Genomic DNA, 26,858 nt, shown 5'->3' on the forward strand with positions numbered 1-26,858 from the left:
GGGTCCTAACGCCTGCACCACTGCCGCTAATTCCCGCCCGGCAGGAGCTAACGCCCACTACCCCCCCCAGGTCCCGGCTGCAGCTAACGCCCATTTAATTCCCCCAAGCTCATCGCAGCTACCGCCCGCAGAGGACAGCCATCTTGTCTGCACGCTTGTCCAGAGAGATCTGCAATCCACCAGAGAAAAAGGCTGCCAGAGACCTCAAAGGGGGCGTGGCCATAGGAGGAGAAAAGCTCCGCAATGCCAGACCTTGGTTCCCGCTACCAGTTTCAAATCCCTGGTGGTCTAGTGGACATGCAGGGTATGAGGGGCCTGCTGCCACTGCCAGCACCTCCGGAATGTCCCCAGAGACTGGAGGTACAGACTGCTTAACACGCAGATCACCACAAATGGTGATCCGCTCTTACTTGTCCCTGTAGATCCGGCAGCAGTCCAGGGAGTCCCGCAGAGTCTGGCTGGCACAAACTCCGGAGTCCCGCCGAGATCCCCAGACCTGTACTGGCGTCACAGCACCGGCGGGGTGAAGGAGCGGCAGCGTAGACGGCCTATGGACAGTCCGACGCTGCCGCTCTGAAGAGTGAAAAGAAAAAAACTATCAACACATAAAAATAAAATAACTTTGTGGCTGCTAATCAGCCCCCCTGCGCAAACAGTGACCCGACTATGGCTGGGCACAACTAGAACTGAGGTGCCTCTGGCTCGGTCGCAGGGTATAGAGGTCGATGGTTCAGTGCATCCTGGGAGAAAAACTTTTAACTGTCTGGTGCCCGGGATCCAGATCCAGGTATACCCCAAGGTCTCCCTGTGGAGCCTATGGACCCTGAAGAAGAAAGAATAATTATATAGGAATTAGTGTCCCTGCATAACTATACTATACTGTGTAACTATAATAAGATGTGCCCGGCTGTTCCCTAACATCTCCATACTGTGTAACTATAATAATACGTGCCCGGCTGTACCCCAACATCTCCATACTGTGTAACTATAATAAGACGTGCCCAACTGTACCCCAACATCTCCATACTGTGTAACTATAATAAGACGTGCCCAACTGTACCCCAACATCTCCATACTGTGTAACTATAATAAGACGTGCCCGGCTGTACCCCAACATCTCCATACTGTGTAACTATAAGACGTGCCTGGCTGTACCCCTACATCTCCATACTGTGTAACTATTAGACGTGCCTGGCTGTACCCCTACATCTCCATACTGTGTAACTATAAGACGTGCCCGGCTGTACCCCAACATCTCCATACTGTGTAACTATAAGACGTGCCCGGCTGTACCCCAACATCTCCATACTGTGTAACTATACTAAGATGTGCCCGGCTGTACCCCAGCAACTCCATACTGTGTAACTATAATAAGACGTGCCCGGCTGTACCCCAACATCTCCATACTGTGTAACTATAATATGACGTGCCTGGCTATACCCCCAACATCTCATAATGTGTAACTAATAATAAGACATGCCCAACTGTACCCCAACATCTCCATACTGTGTAACTATAATAAGACGTGCCCGGCTGTACCCCAACATCTCCATACTGTGTAACTATAATAAGACGTGCCTGGCAGTACCCCAACATCTCCATACTGTGTAACTATAATAAGAGGTGCCCGGCTGTACCCCAACATCTCCATACTGTGTACCTATAATGAGACGTGCCCGGCTGTACCCCTACATCTCCATACTGTGTAACTATAATAAGACGTGCCTGGCTGTACCCCAACATCTCCATACTGTGTAACTATAAGACATGCCCGGCTGTACCCCAACATCTCCATACTGTGTAACTATAATAAGACGTGCCCGGTTGTACCCCAACATCTCCATACTGTGTAACTATAATAAGACATGCCCGGCTGTACCCCAACATCTCATACTGTGTAACTATAATAAGACATGCCCGGCTGTACCCCAACATTCCCATACTGTAACTATAATAAGACATGCCCGGCTGTACCCCAACATTCCCATACTGTGTAACTATAATAAGACATGCCCGGCTGTACCCCAACATTCCCATACTGTGTAACTATAATAAGACGTGCCCGGCTGTACCCCAACATTCCCATACTGTGTAACTATAATAAGACATGCCCGGCTGTACCCCAACATCTCATACTGTGTAACTATAATAAGACATGCCCGGCTGTACCCCAACATTCCCATACTGCGTAACTATAATAAGACGTGCCCGGCTGTACCCCAACATCACCATACTATGTAACTATAATAAGACGTGCCCGGCTATACCCCAACATCTCCATACAGTGTAACTATAATAAGATGTGCCCGGCTGTACTCCAAAATCTCCATACTGTGTAACTATAATAAGACGTTAAGACGTGCCCGGCTGTACCCAAACATCTCCATATTTTGTAACTATAATAAGATGTGCCCGGCTGTATCCCAACATCCCCTACTGTTTAACTATAATAAGACGTGACCGGCTGTACCCCAACATCTCCATACTGTGTAACTATATGACGTGCCCGGCTGTACCCCAATATCTCCATACTGTGTAACTATAATAAGATGTGCCCGGCTGTACCCAAACATCTCTATACTGTGTAACTATAATAAGACGTGCCCGACTGTACCCGAACATCTCCATACTGTGTAACTATAATAAGACGTGCCCGGCTGTACCCCAACATCTCCATACTGTGTAACTATAATAAGACATGCCCGGCTGTACTCCAACATCCCCATACTGTGTAACTATAATAAGACGTGCCCGGCTGTACCCCAACATCTCCATACTGTGTAACTATAAGACGTGCCCGGCTGTACCCCAACATCTCCATACTGTGTAACTATAATAAGACGTGCCCGGCTGTACCCCAACATCTCATACTGTGTAACTATAATAACACGTGCCAAGCTGTACCCCAACATCTCCATACTGTGTAACTATAATAAGACGTGCACGGCTGTACCCCAACATCTCCATACTGTGAAACTATAATAAGATGTGCCTGGCTGTACCCCACTATCTCATACTGTGTAACTATAATAAGACATGCCTGGCTGTACCCAAATATCTCCATACAGTCAGTGGCCGCGATTGTGGGAGCTCCTGGAGCAATTAAATTCAGCGTGGTGCTAAGTCAGAGAATGCCAGTTCTCACAACTTAACCTGGGTATATAGTCATGAGAATCGGCATTCTCCGACTAAAGTGCCGGCTGCGAGGCTATTAGTGCCGAACTAAGCCCGTCAAACAGCCGCGTAGATGGAGCTTTCATTGGATTTCTCCTCGCATCCTCAGAAACATCGACCTATATTTAATGGCGGCCAATGACTTCATCATATATTTGGTGATTTTTTTTTTTCATGGAGGAGGATTAGGGTGTAGGAGTAACACTGGCCGGGGAGTAATCACTAAAAATTACAAAGGGGGAGATGTACCAAACCTTATAGAAGGTTTGTGGAGAAGTTGCCCTTAGCAACCAATCAGCTTCTGTCATTTTACTGTACTTGATAATGATAGCTAGAAGCTGATTGGCTGCTGTGGGCAATTTCTCCTCTGTATCTCTCTCTAAGGCGTCATACACTTCCCCCAGATTCTCTCTTTTATGACATGTTATGTACTATGGGTGCAACATCTGGGCTTAAACCTGGGATTTCCTGCACTGAATTCAGACCTTACCTATATGCTACACTGTAATGGTTGTTACACGGAGCTAAAACAGTCACTACTAACAGAGTGCAGAGTGCTCTATACATTATATCACACACAGGTCATACTAGCTGCACCCTGATGTGTCCTCACACTCTCCATATCTCCATCTCAGTATGTGTAACAGAGTGCAGGCATGGTGTATACATTATATCACACAAAGGTCATACTAGCTGCATCCTGCTGTGTCCTCACACTCTCCGTATCTCCATCTCAGTATGTGTAACAGAGTGCAGGCATGGTCTATACATTATATCACACACAGGTCATACTAGCTGCATCCTGCTGTGTCCTCACACTCTCCGGATCTCCATCTCAGTATGTGTAACAGAGTGCAGGCATGGTCTATACATTATATCAAACACAGGTCATACTAACTGCACCCTGCTGTGTCCTCACACTCTCCGGATCTCCATCTCAGTAAGTGTAACAGAGTGCAGGCATGGTCTATACATTATATCACACACACAGGTCACACAGGTCATACTAGCTGCACCCTGCTGTGTCCTCACACTCTCCATATCTCCATCTCAGTATGTGTAACAGAGTGCAGGCATGGTCTATACATTATATCACACACAGATCATACTAGCTGCATCCTGCTGTGTCCTCACACTCTCCGGATCTCCATCTCAGTAAGTGTAACAGTGTGCAGGCATGGTCTATACATTATATCACACACAGGACATACTAGCTGTATCCTGCTATGTCCTCACACTCTCCGGATCTCCATCTCAGTATGTGTAACAGAGTGCAGGCATGGTCTATACATTATATCACACACAGGTCATACTAGCTGCACCCTGCTGTGTCCTCACACTCTCCGTATCTCCATCTCAGTATGTGTAACAGAGTGCAGGCATGGTCTATACATTATATCATACACAGGACATACTAGCTGCATCCTGCTGTGTCCTCACACTCTCCATATCTCCATCTCAGTATGTGTAACAGAGTGCAGGCACGGTCTATACATTATATCACACACAGGTCATACTAGCTGTATCCTGCTGTGTCCTCACACTCTCCATCTCAGTATGTGTAACAGAGTGCAGGCATGGTCTATACATTATATCACACACAGGTCATACTAGCTGCACCCTGCTGTGTCCTCACACTCTCCATCTCAGTATGTGTAACAGAGTGCAGGCATGGTCTATACATTATATCACACACAGATCATACTAGCTGCATCCTGCTGTGTCCTCACACTCTCCGGATCTCCATCTCAGTAAGTGTAACAGTGTGCAGGCATGGTCTATACATTATATCACACACAGGACATACTAGCTGTATCCTGCTGTGTCCTCACACTCTCCGTATCTCCATCTCAGTATGTGTAACAGAGTGCAGGCATGGTCTATACATTATATCACACACAGGTCATACTAACTGCACCCTGCTGTGTCCTCACACTCTCCGGATCTCCATCTCAGTAAGTGTAACAGAGTGCAGGCATGGTCTATACATTATATCATACACAGGACATACTAGCTGCATCCTGCTGTGTCCTCACACTCTCCATATCTCCATCTCAGTATGTGTAACAGAGTGCAGGCACGGTCTATACATTATATCACACACAGGTCATACTAGCTGTATCCTGCTGTGTCCTCACACTCTCCATCTCAGTATGTGTAACAGAGTGCAGGCATGGTCTATACATTATATCACACACAGATCATACTAGCTGCATCCTGCTGTGTCCTCACACTCTCCGTATCTCCATCTCAGTATGTGTAACAGAGTGCAGGCATGGTCTATACATTATATCACACACAGGTCATACTAACTGCACCCTGCTGTGTCCTCACACTCTCCGGATCTCCATCTCAGTAAGTGTAACAGAGTGCAGGCATGGTCTATACATTATATCATACACAGGACATACTAGCTGCATCCTGCTGTGTCCTCACACTCTCCGGATCTCCATCTCAGTAAGTGTAACAGAGTGCAGGCATGGTCTATACATTATATCATACACAGGACATACTAGCTGCATCCTGCTGTGTCCTCACACTCTCCATATCTCCATCTCAGTATGTGTAACAGAGTGCAGGCACGGTCTATACATTATATCACACACAGGTCATACTAGCTGTATCCTGCTGTGTCCTCACACTCTCCGGATCTCCATCTCAGTATGTGTAACAGAGTGCAGGCACGGTCTATACATTATATCACACACAGGTCATACTAGCTGTATCCTGCTGTGTCCTCACACTCTCCATCTCAGTATGTGTAACAGAGTGCAGGCATGGTCTATACATTATATCACACACAGGTCATACTAGCTGCACCCTGCTGTGTCCTCACACTCTCCATATCTCCATCTCAGTATGTGTAACAGAGTGCAGGCATGGTCTATACATTATATCACACACAGGTCATACTAGCTGTATCCTGCTGTGTCCTCACACTCTCCATATCTCCATCTCAGTATGTGTAACAGAGTGCAGGCATGGTCTATACATTATATCATACACAGGACATACTAGCTGCATCCTGCTGTGTCCTCACACTCTCCACATCTCCATCTCAGTATGTGTAACAGAGTGCAGGCATGGTCTATACATTATATCACACACAGGTCATACTAGCTGCATCCTGCTGTGTCCTCACACTCTCCGGATCTCCATCTCAGTATGTGTAACAGAGTGCAGGCATGGTCTATACATTATATCACACACAGGTCATACTAGCTGCACCCAGCTGTGTCCTCAACACTCTCCGGATCTCCATCTCAGTATGTGTAACAGAGTGCAGAGTGGTCAATACATTATATCACGCACAGGTCATACTAGCTGCACCCTGCTGTGATCTCCATCTCAGTATGTGAGATACACCAGAGAGTGTGGGGAGGAGACTGGTCAGATCTCTGGGCTAGTAACACAGAGTGAGATGATGTGAAGGGGAGAGCAGGAGTATAATAGGGGCTGATGGCTCCCGACTCCCTCATTAGTTTGTACTGACAGTGGAGGGTGTAGGATGAGATTGTTGTAGTGACTGAGGAAGGAGACTATGTGATTTTTCTCTTGTAAGTTTTTATTACTCACCTGTACTATTATCTGTAGGAATTTTCTCCTCCTTACACTGCTGATCACCCCTCATATACGTCTCTTCTTCTCCCTCTGTATCTTCTGCCTTCATATCAGTCACATACGTCTCTTCTTCTCCCTCTGTATCTTCTGCCTTCATATCAGTCACATACGTCTCTTCTTCTCCCTCTATATCTTCTACCTTATTAGTCTGAGCTGCACCCTAAACAGAAATGTTTTTTTTTAAAAATCTTTGGTTTCAATAATTGACAATAAACAGTATAATATCAGTGTATAACACACACAGATTCTCTACACATCATATAGTGACAATCACTTGGGTAAATTGACGAGACCCTAAATCCCACCTACCTGAGGACGGGGACATCTCTCTGGAGTATTTCTGTTACTCGGTCCATCTCTAGGAGACACAGTGACTGATTACAGTGTATATATGTGATTATCAGGTGATGTGTGTATATAGGGGGGGCCCATAACTGCTCTCCCTGTACAATAAATGGCAGTCTCCTCTTACCCAGTGATGTGAGGGTCCAGTGATTTTCCATCAACACATCCTTGTACAGACCCCTGTGTTCCTCTATATACTTCCCCTCCTGCATGGAGACATAGACAGTCACATCCTGACACCTTATAGGAACCTGACACAATGATACAGTACAGTCATCACCCAGACACATCCCCTGGTGTTACGGTATAATGTCCCATTCCCAGCAGTCACCTCTCCAGTCATCACCCAGACACATCCCCTGGTGTTACTGTATAATGTCCCATTCCCAGCAGTCACCTCTCCAGTCATCACCCAGACACATCCCCTGGTGTTACTGTATAATGTCCCATTCCCAGCAGTCTCCTCTCTAGTCATCACCCAGACACATCCCCTCGCGTTACTGTATAATGTCCCATTCCCAGCAGTCTCCTCTCTAGTCAGCAGCTGAATGATCTTGTTGGCGAGTTCCAGGATCTTCTGGTCATTGTCTCCCATGTATCAGTGAGTGAGGTGGAGGCACCGTGATGGGGCTCTGGGCCCTGCTCAGTCCTATTGACACACAGGGATGGCTGCTGGGTGTTTCACAGTCACTCGCTGACTACTGTATAACTCTGTGTATTGGTGAAGACACCAAATAGCACTGAGCACAGATCCCCTTCACCTCCTCAGTCATCACATCAGCGCACAACAGAGGGTGTAACAGCTGTACAGAGGTGTCAGTAAACAAGGGAGGGGGAAGGGAACAGAAGAGGTTAATAACACAGGGATAGGACAGCAGGCAGCCCAGGGGACACACAAAGGGTTACACAATACAGAATCCCATCAGTCACTCTGCACAAATGATGAAATGACAAATGACCGCACCTCAGATGTATGTTACATGTGTGACCAGCCTGCCGGCCATGTGTGTGCAGCGTAGGGTGGGGTGAGACATGTCCTGGGGGATAATCAGTGACACTCTGAGGATCTGGGGACTGTCACAGCCACTGGCTGTCTCTGAGAGAGTCTCTATTGCTCAGGATAACAAGACATCCTGACAGACAGTCTCAGCTCAGGGAGTCAGGGGAAATTGTGGTTGTGCTGTCAGGTGTTATTATATAATAGGAGTGAGGTAAGAGTATATAATAATAACACATTAGATTTATTATAGACAATAACACATAAAACAAACCAATGCACTTAGAAGTATAATGTAAATCTCTCAGGTGTATACTATAAGGTTCCGTAGCATTAAATGGTAATATTCAAGGTTTATCAGTAATGTTGTGAAATACATGTTATTTGATATCTAAGGTTTAGCACATGATAAGCAGACCATGTTTGGTGTCTTTCTAAACCACTGTGTATTTGCAGATTTCCAGTTCCATCGGCAAGGAGATCGCGATATGCATCTGCAAGTTATGGATCATAGAGAGATAGTGGTTAGATATTGAAACATTGTATGAAGTGTCTTAGCTAGTTTACCAGTTCTCTGGCAGGAAGACTACACAAAAGGAACAGCTACAAGATCAAGCCATCCCCCTAATGATACCATATGAACTGTCCAATAAGAAGATCATTCTGGAAAAAGAGCCAATGAAACAGTGTTTGTCTGTCTCTATTGTGTTATCATTTCTTGTAAGGGTATATATTATTGCACCCATGGGCTAGACCTCAGTCATACCCATTTGATGACCGCAGACGTCAGGGTTGATGACTGGGACCTGGATCCGGGTTATAAGCGTATGTATTTGGCTGTACCTTGTTATTTGCGCTCATTGTCTAGAGCAAAGCGCGTATTATTTCTTTTGCTGAATGATATAACTTTTTGTGCTTTGGACCACAAATGGGCTGGAAAGCAATTATTTATTGTGCGACAGGTTGCGCTAAAATAGCGACATTTTAGATATAAAGGTTTATTGGAAATTCATAGTATATACCCTGCCCTCTGCCACAGGCATTCAAGTAAAAAGAACAGATTCCAATTGAGGTGAGGAGCGTCAGGGAGGGTGCCCTGTGGACCTCGAAGAAAAAGAGGTTATCAGGTATGTTATACCATAAATCTTATTTTCTTCTTCAGGTCCATAGGGTCCACAGGAACTACATTGGGGACATCCTAAAGCAGTTCCCTTAAGGGTGTGGACGCTCCTGCGCAGAGAGGAGAATCCGCTGTCCAAAGGAAGCATCCTGAGAGGCAAACGTATCAAATGCATAGAATTTGATAAAAGCATTGATGGAAGACCAAGGGGCTGCCTTGCCCAGCTGTTCAGCCAAGGCGCAATGTCTATCCACCCACAATAATCTCACAGACCGAGTAGAATGTGCTGTCACCTTGTTCGGGACAGGGAGATCAGCCTGTGTATAGACCTGATAAATAGTCATACGCAGCCAGCGAGCCAAGGTCTGTTTGTTTGCTGGCCATCCTCTTCTGTGAAATCCATATAACACAAAGAGCGAATCTGATTTCCTGATGGAGCTGGTACGGTCCACGTAAATACGAAGGGCTCAAACCACATCCAGGGAAGCTTCACCTGCAGACAGGTCTAAGGACTGAAAGGCCTGGTCTACAATTTTCTCATTTATAAGGCTCCTGGCATGGGAGGACACAGGTGCGCACGGCAGCGGCGGGAGCAGGAGCGAGGATTAAGGTAAGTATGTATTTGTAAGCGGCATGGGGGACCACTTCTGGGGACGCTCTAAGGGTTAATACATAGGGGGGACACTACTGGGGGCACTCTAAGGTGCAATACATAGGGGGGTACTGTACTGGGGGCACTCTAAGGGGAAATACATAGGGGGGACACTCTAAGGTGCAATACATAAGGGGGAACACTACTGGGGGCACTCTAAGGTGCAATACATAGGGTGGGGACTGTACTGGGGGCACTCTAAGGGGCAATAGATAGGGGAAGACACTACTAGGGGTACTCTGGGCAGCAGAGAAGGTGTAATGGTTAGCGTTACTGCCTCACAGCACTGAGGTTGTGGGTTCATTTCCCACTTCGGCCCAAACTGTGTGGAGTTTGTATATTCTCCCTGTGCTTGCGCTGGTTTCCTCCGGGTACTCCGGTTTCCTCCCATACTCCAAAAATATTCTGATAGATTAATTGGCTCCCAACAAAAATGAACCCTAGTGTGTATGTGTGTGAGCATGTGGTAGGGAATATAGAGTGTAAGCTCCTTTGGGACAAGGACTGATGTGAACCCTAGTGTGTATGTGTGTGTGAGCATGTGATAGGGAATATAGAGTGTAAGCTCCATTGGGACAGGGACTGATGTGAACCCTAGTGTGTATGTGTGTGAGCATGTGATGGGGAATATAGAGTGTAAGCTCCATTGGGACAGGGACTGATGTGAACCCTAGTGTGTATGTGTGTTAGCATGTGATGGGGAATATAGAGTGTAAGCTCCATTGGGACAGGGACTGATGTGAACCCTAGTGTGTATGTGTGTGAGCATGTGATGGGGAATATAGAGTGTAAGCTCCACTGGGACAGGGACTGATGTGAACCCTAGTGTGTATGTGTGTGAGCATGTGATGGGGAATATAGAGTGTAAGCTCCACTGGGGCAGGGACTGATGTGAACCCTAGTGTGTATGTGTGTGAGCATGTGATGGGGAATATAGATTGTAAGCTCCACTGGGACAGGGACTGATGTGAACCCTAGTGTGTATGTGTGTGAGAATGTGATGGGGAATATAGAGTGTAAGCTCCATTGGGACAGGGACTGATGTGAACCCTAGTGTGTATGTGTGTGAGCTCCATTGGGACAGGGACTGATGTGAACCCTAGTGTGTATGTGTGTGAGCATGTGGTAGGGAATATAGAGTGTAAGCTCCATTGGGACAGGGACTGATGTGAACCCTAGTGTGTATGTGTGTGACCATGTGATGGGGAATATAGAGTGTAAGCTCCATTGGGAAAGGGACTGATGTGAACCCTAGTGTGTATGTGTGTTAGAATGTGATGGGGAATATAGAGTGTAAGCTCCATTGGGACAGGGACTGATGTGAACCCTAGTGTGTATGTGTGTGACCATGTGATGGGGAATATAGAGTGTAAGCTCCATTGGGACAGGGACTGATGTGAACCCTAGTGTGTATGTGTGTGAGCATGTGATGGAGAATATAGAGTGTAAGCTCCACTGGGGCAGGGACTGATGTGAACCCTAGTGTGTATGTGTGTGAGCATGTGATGGGGAATATAGAGTGTAAGCTCCACTGGGACAGGGACTGATGTGAACCCTAGTGTGTGTGTGTGACCATGTGATAGGGAGTATAGAGTGTAAGCTCCACTGGGACAGGGACTGATGTGAACCCTAGTGTGTATGTGTGTGAGCATGTGATGGGGAATATAGAGTGTAAGCTCCACTGGGACAGGGACTGATGTGAACCCTAGTGTGTATGTGTGTGAGCATGTGGTAGGGAATATAGAGTGTAAGCTCCACTGGGACAGGGACTTATGTAAACCCTAGTGTATATGTGTGTGAGCATGTGGTAGGGAATATAGAGTGTAAGCTCCATTGGGACAGGGACTGATGTGAACCCTAGTGTGTATGTGTGTGAGCTCCATTGGGACAGGGACTGATGTGAACCCTAGTGTGTATGTGTGTGAGCATGTGATGGGGAATATAGAGTGTAAGCTCCATTGGGACAGGGACTGATGTGAACCCTAGTGTGTATGTGTGTGAGCTCCATTGGGACAGGGACTGATGTGAACCCTAGTGTGTATGTGTGTGAGCATGTGGTAGGGAATATAGAGTGTAAGCTCCATTGGGAAAGGGACTAATGTGAACCCTAGTGTGTGTGTGTGTGAGCATGTGATGGGGAATATAGAGTGTAAGCTCCACTGGGACAGGGACTGATGTGAACCCTAGTGTGTATGTGTGTGAGCATGTGATGGGGAATATAAAGTGTAAGCTCCACTGGGACAGGGACTGATGTGAACCCTAGTGTGTATGTGTGTGAGCATGTGGAAGGGAATATAGAGTGTAAGCTCCATTGGGACAGGGACTGATGTAAACCCTAGTGTGTATGTGTGTGAGCATGTGGTAGGGAATATAGAGTGTAAGCTCCATTGGGACAGGGACTGATGTGAACCCTAGTGTGTATGTGTGTTAGAATGTGATGGGGAATATAGAGTGTAAGCTCCATTGGGACAGGGACTGATGTGAACCCTAGTGTGTATGTGTGTGACCATGTGATGGGGAATATAGAGTGTAAGCTCCATTGGGACAGGGACTGATGTGAACCCTAGTGTGTATGTGTGTGAGCATGTGATGGGGAATATAGAGTGTAAGCTCCACTGGGGCAGGGACTGATGTGAACCCTAGTGTGTATGTGTGTGAGCATGTGATGGGGAATATAGAGTGTAAGCTCCACTGGGACAGGGACTGATGTGAACCCTAGTGTGTGTGTGTGACCATGTGATAGGGAATATAGAGTGTAAGCTCCACTGGGACAGGGACTGATGTGAACCCTAGTGTGTATGTGTGTGAGCATGTGATGGGGAATATAGAGTGTAAGCTCCACTGGGACAGGGACTGATGTGAACCCTAGTGTGTATGTGTGTGAGCATGTGGTAGGGAATATAGAGTGTAAGCTCCACTGGGACAGGGACTTATGTAAACCCTAGTGTATATGTGTGTGAGCATGTGGTAGGGAATATAGAGTGTAAGCTCCATTGGGACAGGGACTGATGTGAACCCTAGTGTGTATGTGTGTGAGCTCCATTGGGACAGGGACTGATGTGAACCCTAGTGTGTATGTGTGTGAGCATGTGATGGGGAATATAGAGTGTAAGCTCCATTGGGACAGGGACTGATGTGAACCCTAGTGTGTATGTGTGTGAGTTCCATTGGGACAGGGACTGATGTGAACCCTAGTGTGTATGTGTGTGAGCATGTGGTAGGGAATATAGAGTGTAAGCTCCATTGGGACAGGGACTGATGTGAACCCTAGTGTGTATGTGTGTGACCATGTGATGGGGAATATAGAGTGTAAGCTCCATTGGGAAAGGGACTGATGTGAACCCTAGTATGTATGTGTGTGAGCATGTGGTAGGGAATATAGAGTGTAAGCTCCACTGGGGCAGGGACTGATTTGAACCCTAGTGTGTATGTGTGTGAGCTCCATTGGGACAGGGACTGATGTGAACCCTAGTGTGTATGTGTGTGACCATGTGATGGGGAATATAGAGTGTAAGCTCCATTGGGAAAGGGACTGATGTGAACCCTAGTATGTATGTGTGTGAGCATGTGGTAGGGAATATAGAGTGTAAGCTCCATTGGGACAGGGACTGATGTGACCCCTAGTATGTATGTGTGTGAGCATGTGGTAGGGAATATAGAGTGTAAGCTCCATTGGGACAGGGATTGATGTGAACCCTAGTGTGTATGTGTGTGAGCTCCATTGGGACAGGGACTGATGTGAACCCTAGTGTGTATGTGTGTGACCATGTGATGGGGAATATAGAGTGTAAGCTCCATTGGGAAAGGGACTGATGTGAACCCTAGTATGTATGTGTGTGAGCATGTGGTAGGGAATATAGAGTGTAAGCTCCATTGGGACAGGGACTGATGTGACCCCTAGTGCATATGTGTGTGACCATGTGATGGGGAATATAGAGTGTAAGCTCCATTGGGAAAGGGACTGATGTGAACCCTAGTATGTATGTGTGTGAGCATGTGGTAGGGAATATAGAGTGTAAGCTCCATTGCGAAAGGGACTGATGTGAACCCTAGTGTGTATGTGTATGAGCATGTGATAGGGAATATAGAGTGTAAGCTCCACTGGGGCAGGGGCTGATGTGAATGGACAAATAGTCTCTGTAAAGCACTGCGTACTATATGTGCGCTATATTAATAACTGGTAATAAATTAATACACACCAGTTACCTGGCCAGCGGGCCCCCCTGCTGCTCTATTTGCCCCCTAATTAAGTTTTAGTTACCCCCACCCACCCCTTACCTGGGTTCAACACAGCAGCCCGGTCTGTAATGCAGCCTGAGGCAGCTGGAGGGACGATATGTCTTGGGGCGCAGAAAAGCTCATCGCCGCCCAGCTGTATTACACGCCCACACGCAAGGGAAAGGGAAATAATTGAATTGCGACCTAACCAGCAGCTGGCGAGCCGCGATGTTGGCGAAGAAACAGGGCAGTGATATAGCACGCCCCAAATACTACTGATACCTCCCACAGGGAGCGCAGCCTTATATCCTTCCCCAGCCCATGTTATGTATCATATGGTATATACAGTACATACATGTTATACCTATTATGTGTTATTCCCTGACCACTCATTACTGTTATTATTACTCTGCAGCTGCTGCTATGACAGGACACCACAGGTCACTCCCCCTGTATAATAATACTAACAGGACAACACAGGCTGCTCCCCCTGTATAATAATACTAACAGGACACCACTGGCTGCTCCCTCTGTATAATAATAATAATAATAACCAGACAACACAGGCTGCTCCCTCTGTATAATAATACTAACAGGACACCACAGGTCGTTCCCCCTGTATAATAATAATAACAGGACACCACAGGTCACTCCCCCTGTATAATAATACTAACAAGACAACACAGGCTGCTCCCCATGTATAATAATAACAGGACACCACTGGTTGCTCTCCCTGTATAATAATGCTAACAGGAAACCACAGGCTGCTCCTCCTGTATTATAATAATACTAATAGGACACCACAGGCTGCTCCCCCTGTATAATAACAACAGGACACCACAAGCTGCTCCCCCTGTATAACAAAAACAGGACATCACAAGCTGCTCCCAGTGTACAGTATTGCAACATAGGCCACTCCCCCAGTATAGTAGGACAGCAAAGGCCGCTCCCCCTGTATATTAGTACACCACAGGCCACTCCCCATGTATAGTAGGACACCACAGGCCACTTACCCTGTATAGAAGGACAACACAGGCTGCTCCCCGTGTATAGTAGGACAAAACAGGCCACTCACCTGTATAGTAGAGCGCGCAGGCCCTCTCCGCCTGTATAGAAGGACGTCACAGGCCGTTCCCCTGTATAGAAGGACGCCACAGGCCGCTCAACCTGTATAGAAGGACGCCACAGGTCGCTCAACCTGTATAGAAGGACGCCACAGGCCGCTCCCCCTGTATAGTAGGATGCAACAGGCCGCTCCCCCTGTACAGTAGGACGCCACAGGCCGCTCCCCCTGTACAGTAGGACGCCACAGGCCGCTCCCCCTGTATAGTAGGACCCCACATGGCTGCTCCCACTGTATAGTAGGACGCCACAGGCCGCTCCCCCTGTATAGTAGGACACCACAGGCCGCTCTCCTAGAATAGTAGGACACCACAGGCCGCTTCCCCTGTATAATAATACTAACAGGAAACCACAGGCTGCTCCCCCTGTATAATAATAACAGGACACCACAAGCTGCTCCCCCTGTATTATAATACTAACAGGACACCACAGGCTGCTCCCTCTGTATAATAATAATAATAATAGGACATCACAGGCTGCTCCCAGTGTACAGTATTGCAACACAGACCACTGCCCCTGTAAAGTAGAACACAAAAGGCTGCTCCCCCTGTATAGAAGGACACCACAGGCCGCACCCCCTGTATATTAGTACACCACAGGCCGCTACCCATGTATAGAAGGACAGCACAGGCATCTCCCCCTGTATAGCAGGACACCGCAGGCCGTTCCCCCTGTATAGTAGGACACTGCAGGCCACTCCCCCTGTATAGTAGGACACTGCAGGCTGCTCTCCGTTTAGTAGGACACTACAGGCTACTCCCACTATATAGTAGGACACCACAGGCTACTCCCCCTGTATAGTAAGACACAATTGCCTGCTGCTGCCGGACAATCTGGATGGACACCCGAGAAGCAGCAACAATGGATGAGATGAGATTACATTTCCTGCGTGTGGAACGCATATCCCGGAAGTATGGTGGAACGCACAGCTCAGAAGTAGGATGTGATTGGCTGAGTATTGGTCCGTTCTCTGACGTCATCAGGTTGCATCAGATCATGTGATCAGAACGTGTGACCGCTCACACACGAAAGGACAACTTATTTTTTGGCAATCTCTCATTCCCCTCAGTGCGGTGATTGGCAGCTGCGAGCAGCCAATCAGGCGGCACAGAGTAGGAAGGACGTCCTGTAACTAGCAGCCACCTGCACCTGCCGCTCACAGCTTCATCACTAGAGTAACAGCTGTACAGTCTAATGGTGTCCTCATGTACGGTGACCGGCGGCCATATTCTTATAGTCTCCCAGTCACAGAGCAGAGGGGGCGGGGCCACAGGGGCTTTGGCTGCCATTTTGTCATAGACATTCCTGACACAGCCAGAGCAAGGTAACGTGTCCTGTATATATTATATTTTTATTATATAGGGGAGAGGGGACCGTACAGTGATATATGAGGGGGAATAACACAGCTCCCAGCACACACTGATATGTGGTATTATTATTATATAGGGGAGAGGGGACTGTCCAGTGATATATGAGGGGGAATAACACAGCTCCCAGCACACACTGATATGTGCTATTATTATTATATAGGGGAGAGGGGACTGTACAGTGATATATGAGGGGGAATAACACAGCTCCCAGCACACACTGATTTGTGGTATTATTATTATATAGGGGAGAGGGGACTGTACAGTGATATATGAGGGGGAATAACACAGCTCCCAGCACATACTGATATGTTGTATTATATAGGGGAGAGGGGACCGTACAGTGATATATGAGGAGGAATAACACAGCTCCCAGCACACACTGATATGTGGTATTATTAGTGTTCATTCTAGGTGCGGCAAGCGGTATGGCACTCGAGCGCTCGACTGCAAAGGGCGCATGATGTGCCCCCTGTTCATCACTTTTGGGGACCCAGCTAGGCTGCCCCCAAGCTCTCCCATCTCTGTGAATATTCACCAGCGGTGAGCTCTGCACCGCAATTTTTCCCACCCGAAGGGCACTTCAGTCCGCAGGTGGGGACACCACCCGGCATTTTGTTTTAGTGGTTTGCCAACAGAGCGCCACCAAAGGGGCAGGGTGCATTCTGCCCTTTGAAATCGGGCAGGTCGCCCACTAAAACAGCCTAGCCAGAATGCTATATTATTAATATTTAGAGGATAAGGGACTACAGTGATATATAAGGGGGATTAAATCAGCTGTTACGACAGACTGATATGTTGTAATAATATAAAGAGAAGAGGGGACTGTTTAGTGATACTTCAGCATGGAAAAACAGATGTCACCGCACACTTATATGTGGTAGTATTATTATATAAGGGAGAAAGGACGTGATGGAACAGTTTTTTGAACTCAAACGCGAAAAATGCAACCTTGCTGTGTCAAACGACAGAAGGTAATGGCATCTTACTGTACAGAGGGAGTGGCCCTATGGTGTCCAACACTATATCGGTGGCCCTGTGGTGTCCTTTTATACAGGGGGAGCGGCCTGTGGTGTCCTATACAGTGGTAGCAGCCTGCATTGTCCTACTGCACAGGGGGATCGGCATGTTTTGTCCAACACTAGACTGGGGGAGCGGCCTGTGATGTCCTACGGAAAGAGTGGCCTGTTGTGTCCTACTATACAGGGCCAGCAGCCTGTGGTGTCTTATTATTCAGGGGGAGCAGTCTGTAGTGTCCTACTAAACAGGAGAAGCGATCTGTTGCACTCTACTATACAGGGGGAGCATCCTGTGTTGTCCTACCATACAGGGGGAGCAACCTGTCATGCATTTCTATACAGGCAGATCAGCTTGTTGCCCTCTACTATACAGGGGGAGTGACCTGTGGTGTCCTACTATACAGGGGAAGCGGCCTGAGTTGCCCTACTATACTGGTCGAGTGGCCTGTGGTGTCCTACTATACACTGGGAGCGGACTGCGGTGTCCTATTTTACAGGTGGAGCGGACTGCGGTGTCCTATTATACAGTTAGAGCAGCCTGCAGTGTGTCCTACTATACAGGAGGAGCAGCCTGTGTTGCCCTACTATACTGAATGAGTGGCCTGTGGTGTCCTACTATATAGTGGGAGCAGCCTACGGTGTCCTACTATACAGGGAGAGAAGCCTGTGGTGCTTATTATGGCCTGTATCGCTTTACTATTCAGGGGGAACATCCTATGTTCTTCTTCTATACAGGGGGAGTGGCCTGAGGTGCCTTGTACAGAAGGAAGCAGCCTGTGGCGTCCTATTATACAAGGGAGTGGCATGTTGAGCTCTAATAAACAGTGGTAGTGGCCAATGATGTCTTACTATACAGTAAGAGCAGCCTGTGGTACCCTTATGTAAAGGGGGAGAAGCCTGTAGTGTCCTATATAAAGGGAGAGCAGCCTGCAGTGTTCAACACTATACAGGGGATACGGCCTGTGGTGTCCTACTATACAGGGTTATCAGCATGTTGTGTCCTTATTTACAGTGGATTCTGTCTGTTGCATCCTACTATACAGGAGGAGCATCATGTGGTGTCCTGCTATACAGGGGAAGCAGTTTGTGTTATCCTACTATACAGGGGGAGTGGCCTGTTGTGTCCTACTATACAGGGAGAGCATCCTGTTGTGTCCTGTTATTTTTATTATACAGGGGGAGCAGCCTGTTGTGTCCAGTTACTGATATTATACAGGGGAAGCAGCCTCTTGTGTCCTGTTATAGCAGCAGCTGCAGAGTAGTAATAATAGTAATGAGTGGTCAGGGAATAACACATAATAGGTATAACATGTATGTATATACCAGATGATACATAACAGGAGCTGGGGAAGGATGTGTGAGAAGGACACAGACAGGCCATGTAACAAAGGGCTGCACTCCCTGAGCTGAGACTGTCTGTCAGGGCGTCTTGTTATCCTGAGCAATAGAGACTCTCTCAGAGACAGCCACAGGCTGTGACAGTCCCCAGATCCTCAGAGTGTCACTGATTATCCCCCAGGACATGTCACACCCCACCCTACGCTGCACACACACGGCCGGCAGGCTGGTCACACATGTAACATACATCTGAGGTGCGGTCATTTGTCATTTCATCATTTGTGCAGAGTGACTGATGGGATTCTGTATTGTGTAACCCTTTGTTTGTCCCCTGGGCTGCCAGCTGTCCTATCCCTGTGTTATTAACCTCTTCTGTTCCCTTCCCCCTCCCCTGTGTTACTGACACCTCTGTACAGCTATTACACCCCCTGTTGTGAGCTCTGTATTTCTACGTTACTTCCCCTCTCCCCATATCTGCACCCCTTCTGTTCTCCTGTGTACTCTCCCCTCACACCCCTGTTATCTGTATGATATCAGTATAGTCACAGATTCTCTCCGATTCTGGAAAAAATGTAAAACAAAAGTAAAAAATCCCTAATTTATGTGTTTGTAAAAGATTCACGTGGAGCAAATTGCACCAAATATGTGTCTGGGAGGAATAAGACCCCCGGCCAGGAGAGGAGCAATGGTGTAACCTTATGCAGTACAGCGTTGTGACGGCCTCTGAGGAGCCTTATGGGGCTGGGTCACAGGAACCTCTGACAGACACTGACCAGTGGTCTATGGCTGGGGGAAAGGGGAGACTTACTGGTCACTCAGTGTTACATGTCTGACTGTGTTACATGTGTTCTCTGTGATATTTATTATATTTATTCCTAGATAGTCCAGCTGTGAGGAACCAGAGTCTTTATTACACATCACACGTTCTATATTCTCACTGATTCATTGAGGATGGACAAGGATGGGAGTCACAGGACTGAGAGGATCTTACATCTCACTCTGGAGATCATCTATCTGCTGACTGGGGAGGTGAGAGGGTCTGGGACTGTCACAGTGACATCACTTATATCTATAGTAATAATACAGGGACATGACTTGGGAGGTGAGGGGATCTGGGAGTGTCACAGTGACGTCACTTATATCTATAGTAATAATACAAGGACATGACGGGAGGTGAGGGGATCTGGGAGTGTCACAGTGACATCACTTATATCTAGTAATAATACAGGGACATGATTGGGGAGGTGAGGGGATCTGGGAGTGTCACCGTGACATCACTTATATTTATAGTAATAATACAAGGACATGACTGGGGAGGAGAGGGGATCTGGGAGTGTCACAGTAACATCACTTATATCTATAGTAAGAATACAGGGACATGACTGGGGAGGTGAGAGGGTCTGGGACTGTCACAGTGACATCACTTATATCTACAGTAATAATACAGGGACATGACTGGGAAGGTGAGGGGATCTGGGACTGTCACAGTGACATCAGTTATATCTATAGTAATAATATAGGGACATGACTAGGGAGATGAGGGGATCTGGGAGTGTCACAGTGACATAACTTCTATCTATAGTAATAATACAGGGACATAACTGGGGAGGTGAGAGGATCTGAGAGTGTCACAGTGACATCACTTATATCTATTGTAATAATACAGGGACATGACTGGGGAGGTGAGGGGATCTGGGAGTGTCACAGTGACATCACTTATATCTATAGTAATAATACAGGGACATCACTTATATCTATAGTAATAATACAGGGATATGACTGGGGAGGTGAGAGGATCTGGGAGTGTCACAGTGACATCACTTATATCTATAGTAATAATACAGGGACATGACTGGGGAGGTGAGGGGATCTGGGAGTGTCACAGTGACATAACTTATATCTATAGTAATGATGTGATGGGGAATATAGAGTGTAAGCTCCATTGGGACAGGGACTGATGTGAACCCTAGTGTGTATGTGTGTGAGCATGTGATGGGGAATATAGAGTGTAAGCTCCACTGGGGCAGGGACTGATGTGAACCCTAGTGTGTGTGTGAGCATGTGATGGGGAATATAAAGTGTAAGCTCCACTGGGACAGGTACTGATGTGAACCCTAGTGTGTATGTGTGTGAGCATGTGATGGGGAATATAAAGTGTAAGCTCCACTGGGACAGGGACTGATGTGAACCCTAGTGTGTATGTGTGTGAGCATGTGGTAGGGAATATAGAGTGTAAGCTCCATTGGGACAGGGACTGATGTAAACCCTAGTGTGTATGTGTGTGAGCATGTGATGGGGAATATAGAGTGTAAGCTCCATTGGGAAAGGGACTGATGTGAACCCTAGTGTGTGTGTGAGCATGTGATGGGGAATATAGAGTGTAAGCTCCACTGGGGCAGGGACTGATGTGAACCCTAGTGTGTATGTGTGTGAGCATGTGATGGGGAATATAGAGTGTAAGCTCCACTGGGACAGGGACTGATGTGAACCCTAGTGTGTATGTGTGTGACCATGTGATAGGGAATATAGAGTGTAAGCTCCACTGGGACAGGGACTGATGTGAACCCTAGTGTGTATGTGTGTGAGCATGTGATGGGGAATATAGAGTGTAAGCTCCACTGGGACAGGGACTGATGTGAACCCTAGTGTGTATGTGTGTGAGCATGTGGTAGGGAATATAGAGTGTAAGCTCCACTGGGACAGGGACTGATGTAAACCCTAGTGTGTATGTGTGTGAGCATGTGGTAGGGAATATAGAGTGTAAGCTCCATTGGGACAGGGACTGATGTGAACCCTAGTGTGTATGTGTGTGACCATGTGATGGGGAATATAGAGTGTAAGCTCCATTGGGAAAGGGACTGATGTGATCCCTAGTGTGTATGTGTGTGAGCTCCATTGGGACAGGGACTGATGTGAACCCTAGTGTGTATGTGTGTGACCATGTGATGGGGAATATAGAGTGTAAGCTCCATTGGGAAAGGGACTGATGTGAACCCTAGTATGTATGTGTGTGAGCATGTGGTAGGGAATATAGAGTGTAAGCTCCATTGGGACAGGGACTGATGTAAACCCTAGTGTGTATGTGTGTGAGCATGTGATGGGGAATATAGAGTGTAAGCTCCATTGGGAAAGGGACTGATGTGAACCCTAGTGTGTATGTGTGTGAGCATGTGATAGGGAATATAGAGTGTAAGCTCCACTGGGACAGGGACTGATGTGAACCCTAGTGTGTATGTGTGTGAGCATGTGATGGGGAATATAGAGTGTAAGCTCCACTGGGACAGGGACTGATGTGAACCCTAGTGTGTATGTGTGTGAGCATGTGGTAGGGAATATAGAGTGTAAGCTCCATTGGTACAGGGACTGATGTAAACCCTAGTGTGTATGTGTGTGAGCATGTGGTAGGGAATATAGAGTGTAAGCTCCATTGGGACAGGGACTGATGTGAACCCTAGTGTGTATGTGTGTGAGCTCCATTGGGACAGGGACTGATGTGAACCCTAGTGTGTATGTGTGTGACCATGTGATGGGGAATATAGAGTGTAAGCTCCATTGGGAAAGGGACTGATGTGAACCCTAGTGTGTATGTGTGTGAGCTCCATTGGGACAGGGACTGATGTGAACCCTAGTGTGTATGTGTGTGACCATGTGATGGGGAATATAGAGTGTAAGCTCCATTGGGAAAGGGACTGATGTGAACCCTAGTATGTATGTGTGTGAGCATGTGGTAGGGAATATAGAGTGTAAGCTCCATTGGGACAGGGACTGATGTGACCCCTAGTATGTATGTGTATGAGCATGTGATAGGGAATATAGAGTGTAAGCTCCACTGGGGCAGGGGCTGATGTGAATGGACAAATAGTCTCTGTAAAGCACTGCGTACTATATGTGCGCTATATTAATAACTGGTAATAAATTAATACACCCCAGTTACCTGGCCAGCGGGCCCCCCTGCTGCTCTATTTGCCCCCTAATTAAGTTTTAGTTACCCCCGCCCACCCCTTACCTGGGTTCAACACAGCAGCCCGGTCTGTAATGCAGCCTGAGGCAGCTGGAGGGACGATATGTCTTGGGGCGCAGAAAAGCTCATCGCCGCCCAGCTGTATTACACGCCCACACGCAAGGGAAAGGGAAATAATTGAATTGCGACCTAACCAGCAGCTGGCGAGCCGCGATGTTGGCGAAGAAACAGGGCAGTGATATAGCACGCCCCAAATACTACTGATACCTCCCACAGGGAGCGCAGCCTTATATCCTTCCCCAGCCCATGTTATGTATCATATGGTATATACAGTACATACATGTTATACCTATTATGTGTCATTCCCTGACCACTCATTACTGTTATTATTACTCTGCAGCTGCTGCTATGACAGGACACCACAGGTCACTCCCCCTGTATAATAATACTAACAGGACAACACAGGCTGCTCCCCCTGTATAATAATACTAACAGGACACCACTGGCTGCTCCCTCTGTATAATAATAATAATAATAACCAGACAACACAGGCTGCTCCCTCTGTATAATAATACTAACAGGACACCACAGGTCGTTCCCCCTGTATAATAATAATAACAGGACACCACAGGTCACTCCCCCTGTATAATAATACTAACAAGACAACACAGGCTGCTCCCCATGTATAATAATAACAGGACACCACTGGTTGCTCTCCCTGTATAATAATGCTAACAGGAAACCACAGGCTGCTCCTCCTGTATTATAATAATACTAATAGGACACCACAGGCTGCTCCCCCTGTATAATAACAACAGGACACCACAAGCTGCTCCCCCTGTATAACAAAAACAGGACATCACAGGCTGCTCCCAGTGTACAGTATTGCAACATAGGCCACTCCCCCAGTATAGTAGGACAGCAAAGGCCGCTCTCCCTGTATATTAGTACACCACAGGCCACTCCCCATGTATAGTAGGACACCACAGGCCACTTACCCTGTATAGAAGGACAACACAGGCTGCTCCCCGTGTATAGTAGGACAAAACAGGCCACTCACCTGTATAGTAGAGCGCGCAGGCCCTCTCCGCCTGTATAGAAGGACGTCACAGGCCGCTCCCCCTGTATAGAAGGACGCCACAGGCCGCTCAACCTGTATAGAAGGACGCCACAGGTCGCTCAACCTGTATAGAAGGACGCCACAGGCCGCTCCCCCTGTATAGTAGGATGCAACAGGCCGCTCCCCCTGTACAGTAGGACGCCACAGGCCGCTCCCCCTGTACAGTAGGACGCCACAGGCCGCTCCCCCTGTACAGGAGGACACCACAGGCCGCTCCCCCTGTATAGTAGGACCCCACATGGCTGCTCCCCCTGTATAGTAGGACGCCACAGGCCGCTCCCCCTGTATAGTAGGACACCACAGGCCGCTCTCCTAGTATAGTAGGACACCACAGGCCGCTTCCCCTGTATAATAATACTAACAGGAAACCACAGGCTGCTCCCCCTGTATAATAATAACAGGACACCACAAGCTGCTCCCCCTGTATTATAATACTAACAGGACACCACAGGCTGCTCCCTCTGTATAATAATAATAATAATAGGACATCACAGGCTGCTCCCAGTGTACAGTATTGCAACACAGACCACTGCCCCTGTAAAGTAGAACACAAAAGGCTGCTCCCCCTGTATAGAAGGACACCACAGTCCGCACCCCCTGTATATTAGTACACCACAGGCCGCTACCCATGTATAGAAGGACAGCACAGGCATCTCCCCCTGTATAGTAGGACACCGCAGGCCGTTCCCCCTGTATAGTAGGACACTGCAGGCCACTCCCCCTGTATAGTAGGACATTGCAGGCTGCTCTCCCTGTTTAGTAGGACACTACAGGCTACTCCCACTATATAGTAGGACACCACAGGCTACTCCCCCTGTATAGTAAGACACAATTGCCTGCTGCTGCCGGACAATCTGGATGGACACCCGAGAAGCAGCAACAATGGATGAGGTGAGATTACATTTCCTGCGTGTGGAACGCATATCCCGGAAGTATGGTGGAACGCACAGCTCGGAAGTAGGATGTGATTGGCTGAGTATTGGTCCGTTCTCTGACGTCATCAGGTTGCATCAGATCATGTGATCAGAACGTGTGACCGCTCACACACGAAAGGACAACTTATTTTTTGGCAATCTCTCATTCCCCTCAGTGCGGTGATTGGCAGCAGCGAGCAGCCAATCAGGCGGCACAGAGTAGGAAGGACGTCCTGTAACTAGCAGCCACCTGCACCTGCCACTCACAGCTTCATCACTAGAGTAACAGCTGTATAGTCTAATGGTGTCCTCATGTACGGTGACCGGCGGCCATATTCTTATAGTCTCCCAGTCACAGAGCAGAGGGGGCGGGGCCACAGGGGCTTTGGCTGCCATTTTGTCATAGACATTCCAGACACAGCCAGAGCAAGGTAACGTGTCCTGTATATATTATATTTTTATTATATAGGGGAGAGGGGACCGTACAGTGATATATGAGGGGGAATAACACAGCTCCCAGCACACACTGATATGTGGTATTATTATTATATAGGGGAGAGGGGACTGTACAGTGATATATGAGGGGGAATAACACAGCTCCCAGCACACACTGATTTGTGGTATTATTATTATATAGGGGAGAGGGGACTGTACAATGATATATGAGGGGGAATAACACAGCTCCCAGCACATACTGATATGTTGTATTATATAGGGGAGAGGGGACCGTACAGTGATATATGAGGAGGAATAACACAGCTCCCAGCACACACTGATATGTGGTATTATTAGTGTTCATTCTAGGTGCGGCAAGCGGTATGGCACTCGAGCGCTCGACTGCAAAGGGCGCATGATGTGCCCCCTGTTCATCACTTTTGGGGACCCAGCTAGGCTGCCCCCAAGCTCTCCCATCTCTGTGAATATTCACCAGCGGTGAGCTCTGCACCGCAATTTTTCCCACCCGAAGGGCACTTCAGTCCGCAGGTGGGGACACCACCCGGCATTTTGTTTTAGTGGTTTGCCAACAGAGCGCCACCAAAGGGGCAGGGTGCATTCTGCCCTTTGAAATCGGGCAGGTCGCCCACTAAAACAGCCTAGCCAGAATGCTATATTATTAATATTTAGAGGATAAGGGACTACAGTGATATATAAGGGGGATTAAATCAGCTGTTACGACAGACTGATATGTTGTAATAATATAAAGAGAAGAGGGAACTGTTTAGTGATACTTCAGCATGGAAAAACAGATGTCACCGCACACTTATATGTGGTAGTATTATTATATAAGGGAGAAAGGACGTGATGGAACAGTTTTTTGAACTCAAACGCGAAAAATGCAACCTTGCTGTGTCAAACGACAGAAGGTAATGGCATCTTACTGTACAGAGGGAGTGGCCCTATGGTGTCCAACACTATATCGGTGGCCCTGTGGTGTCCTTTTATACAGGGGGAGCGGCCTGTGGTGTCCTATACAGTGGTAGCAGCCTGCATTGTCCTACTGCACAGGGGGATCGGCATGTTTTGTCCAACACTAGACTGGGGGAGCGGCCTGTGATGTCCTACAGGAAGAGTGGCCTGTTGTGTCCTACTATACAGGGCCAGCAGCCTGTGGTGTCTTATTATTCAGGGGGAGCAGTCTGTAGTGTCCTACTATACAGGAGAAGCGATCTGTTGCACTCTACTATACAGGGGGAGCATCCTGTGTTGTCCTACCATACAGGGGGAGCAACCTGTCATGCATTTCTATACAGGCAGATCAGCTTGTTGCCCTCTACTATACAGGGGGAGTGACCTGTGGTGTCCTACTATACAGGGGAAGCGGCCTGTGTTGCCCTACTATACTGGTCGAGTGGCCTGTGGTGTCCTACTATACACTGGGAGCGGACTGCG

General features: G+C 47.6%; 1 protein-coding gene and 1 pseudogene across 2 annotated transcripts in view; one reads left to right on the forward strand and one right to left on the reverse strand.

The window, feature by feature from the left end:
- Window positions 1-7,476, reverse strand: part of LOC148453576 (uncharacterized) — a 62,496-nt pseudogene extending 55,020 nt beyond the window's left edge. Inside the window, exons 1-3 of the transcript XR_015874902.1 lie at window positions 7,268-7,476; window positions 7,105-7,153; window positions 6,751-6,955 (exon numbers count right to left, since the gene is read on the reverse strand). The product of XR_015874902.1 is annotated as an uncharacterized LOC148453576 (transcript). The remainder of the gene's footprint in view (window positions 1-6,750; window positions 6,956-7,104; window positions 7,154-7,267) is intronic.
- The window catches only part of LOC148453577 (uncharacterized), a 63,957-nt gene that overhangs the window by 27,124 nt on the left and 9,975 nt on the right, over window positions 1-26,858 (forward strand). The window contains 1 exon segment of the mRNA XM_088461962.1: window positions 18,108-18,118. Within this exon segment, the coding sequence (XP_088318088.1) occupies window positions 18,108-18,118 (11 nt within the window).

Source organism: Taudactylus pleione, unplaced genomic scaffold, assembly GCF_031769625.1.
Source record: "Taudactylus pleione unplaced genomic scaffold, aTauple2 ptg001127l, whole genome shotgun sequence".
NCBI lineage: Eukaryota > Metazoa > Chordata > Amphibia > Anura > Myobatrachidae > Taudactylus > Taudactylus pleione.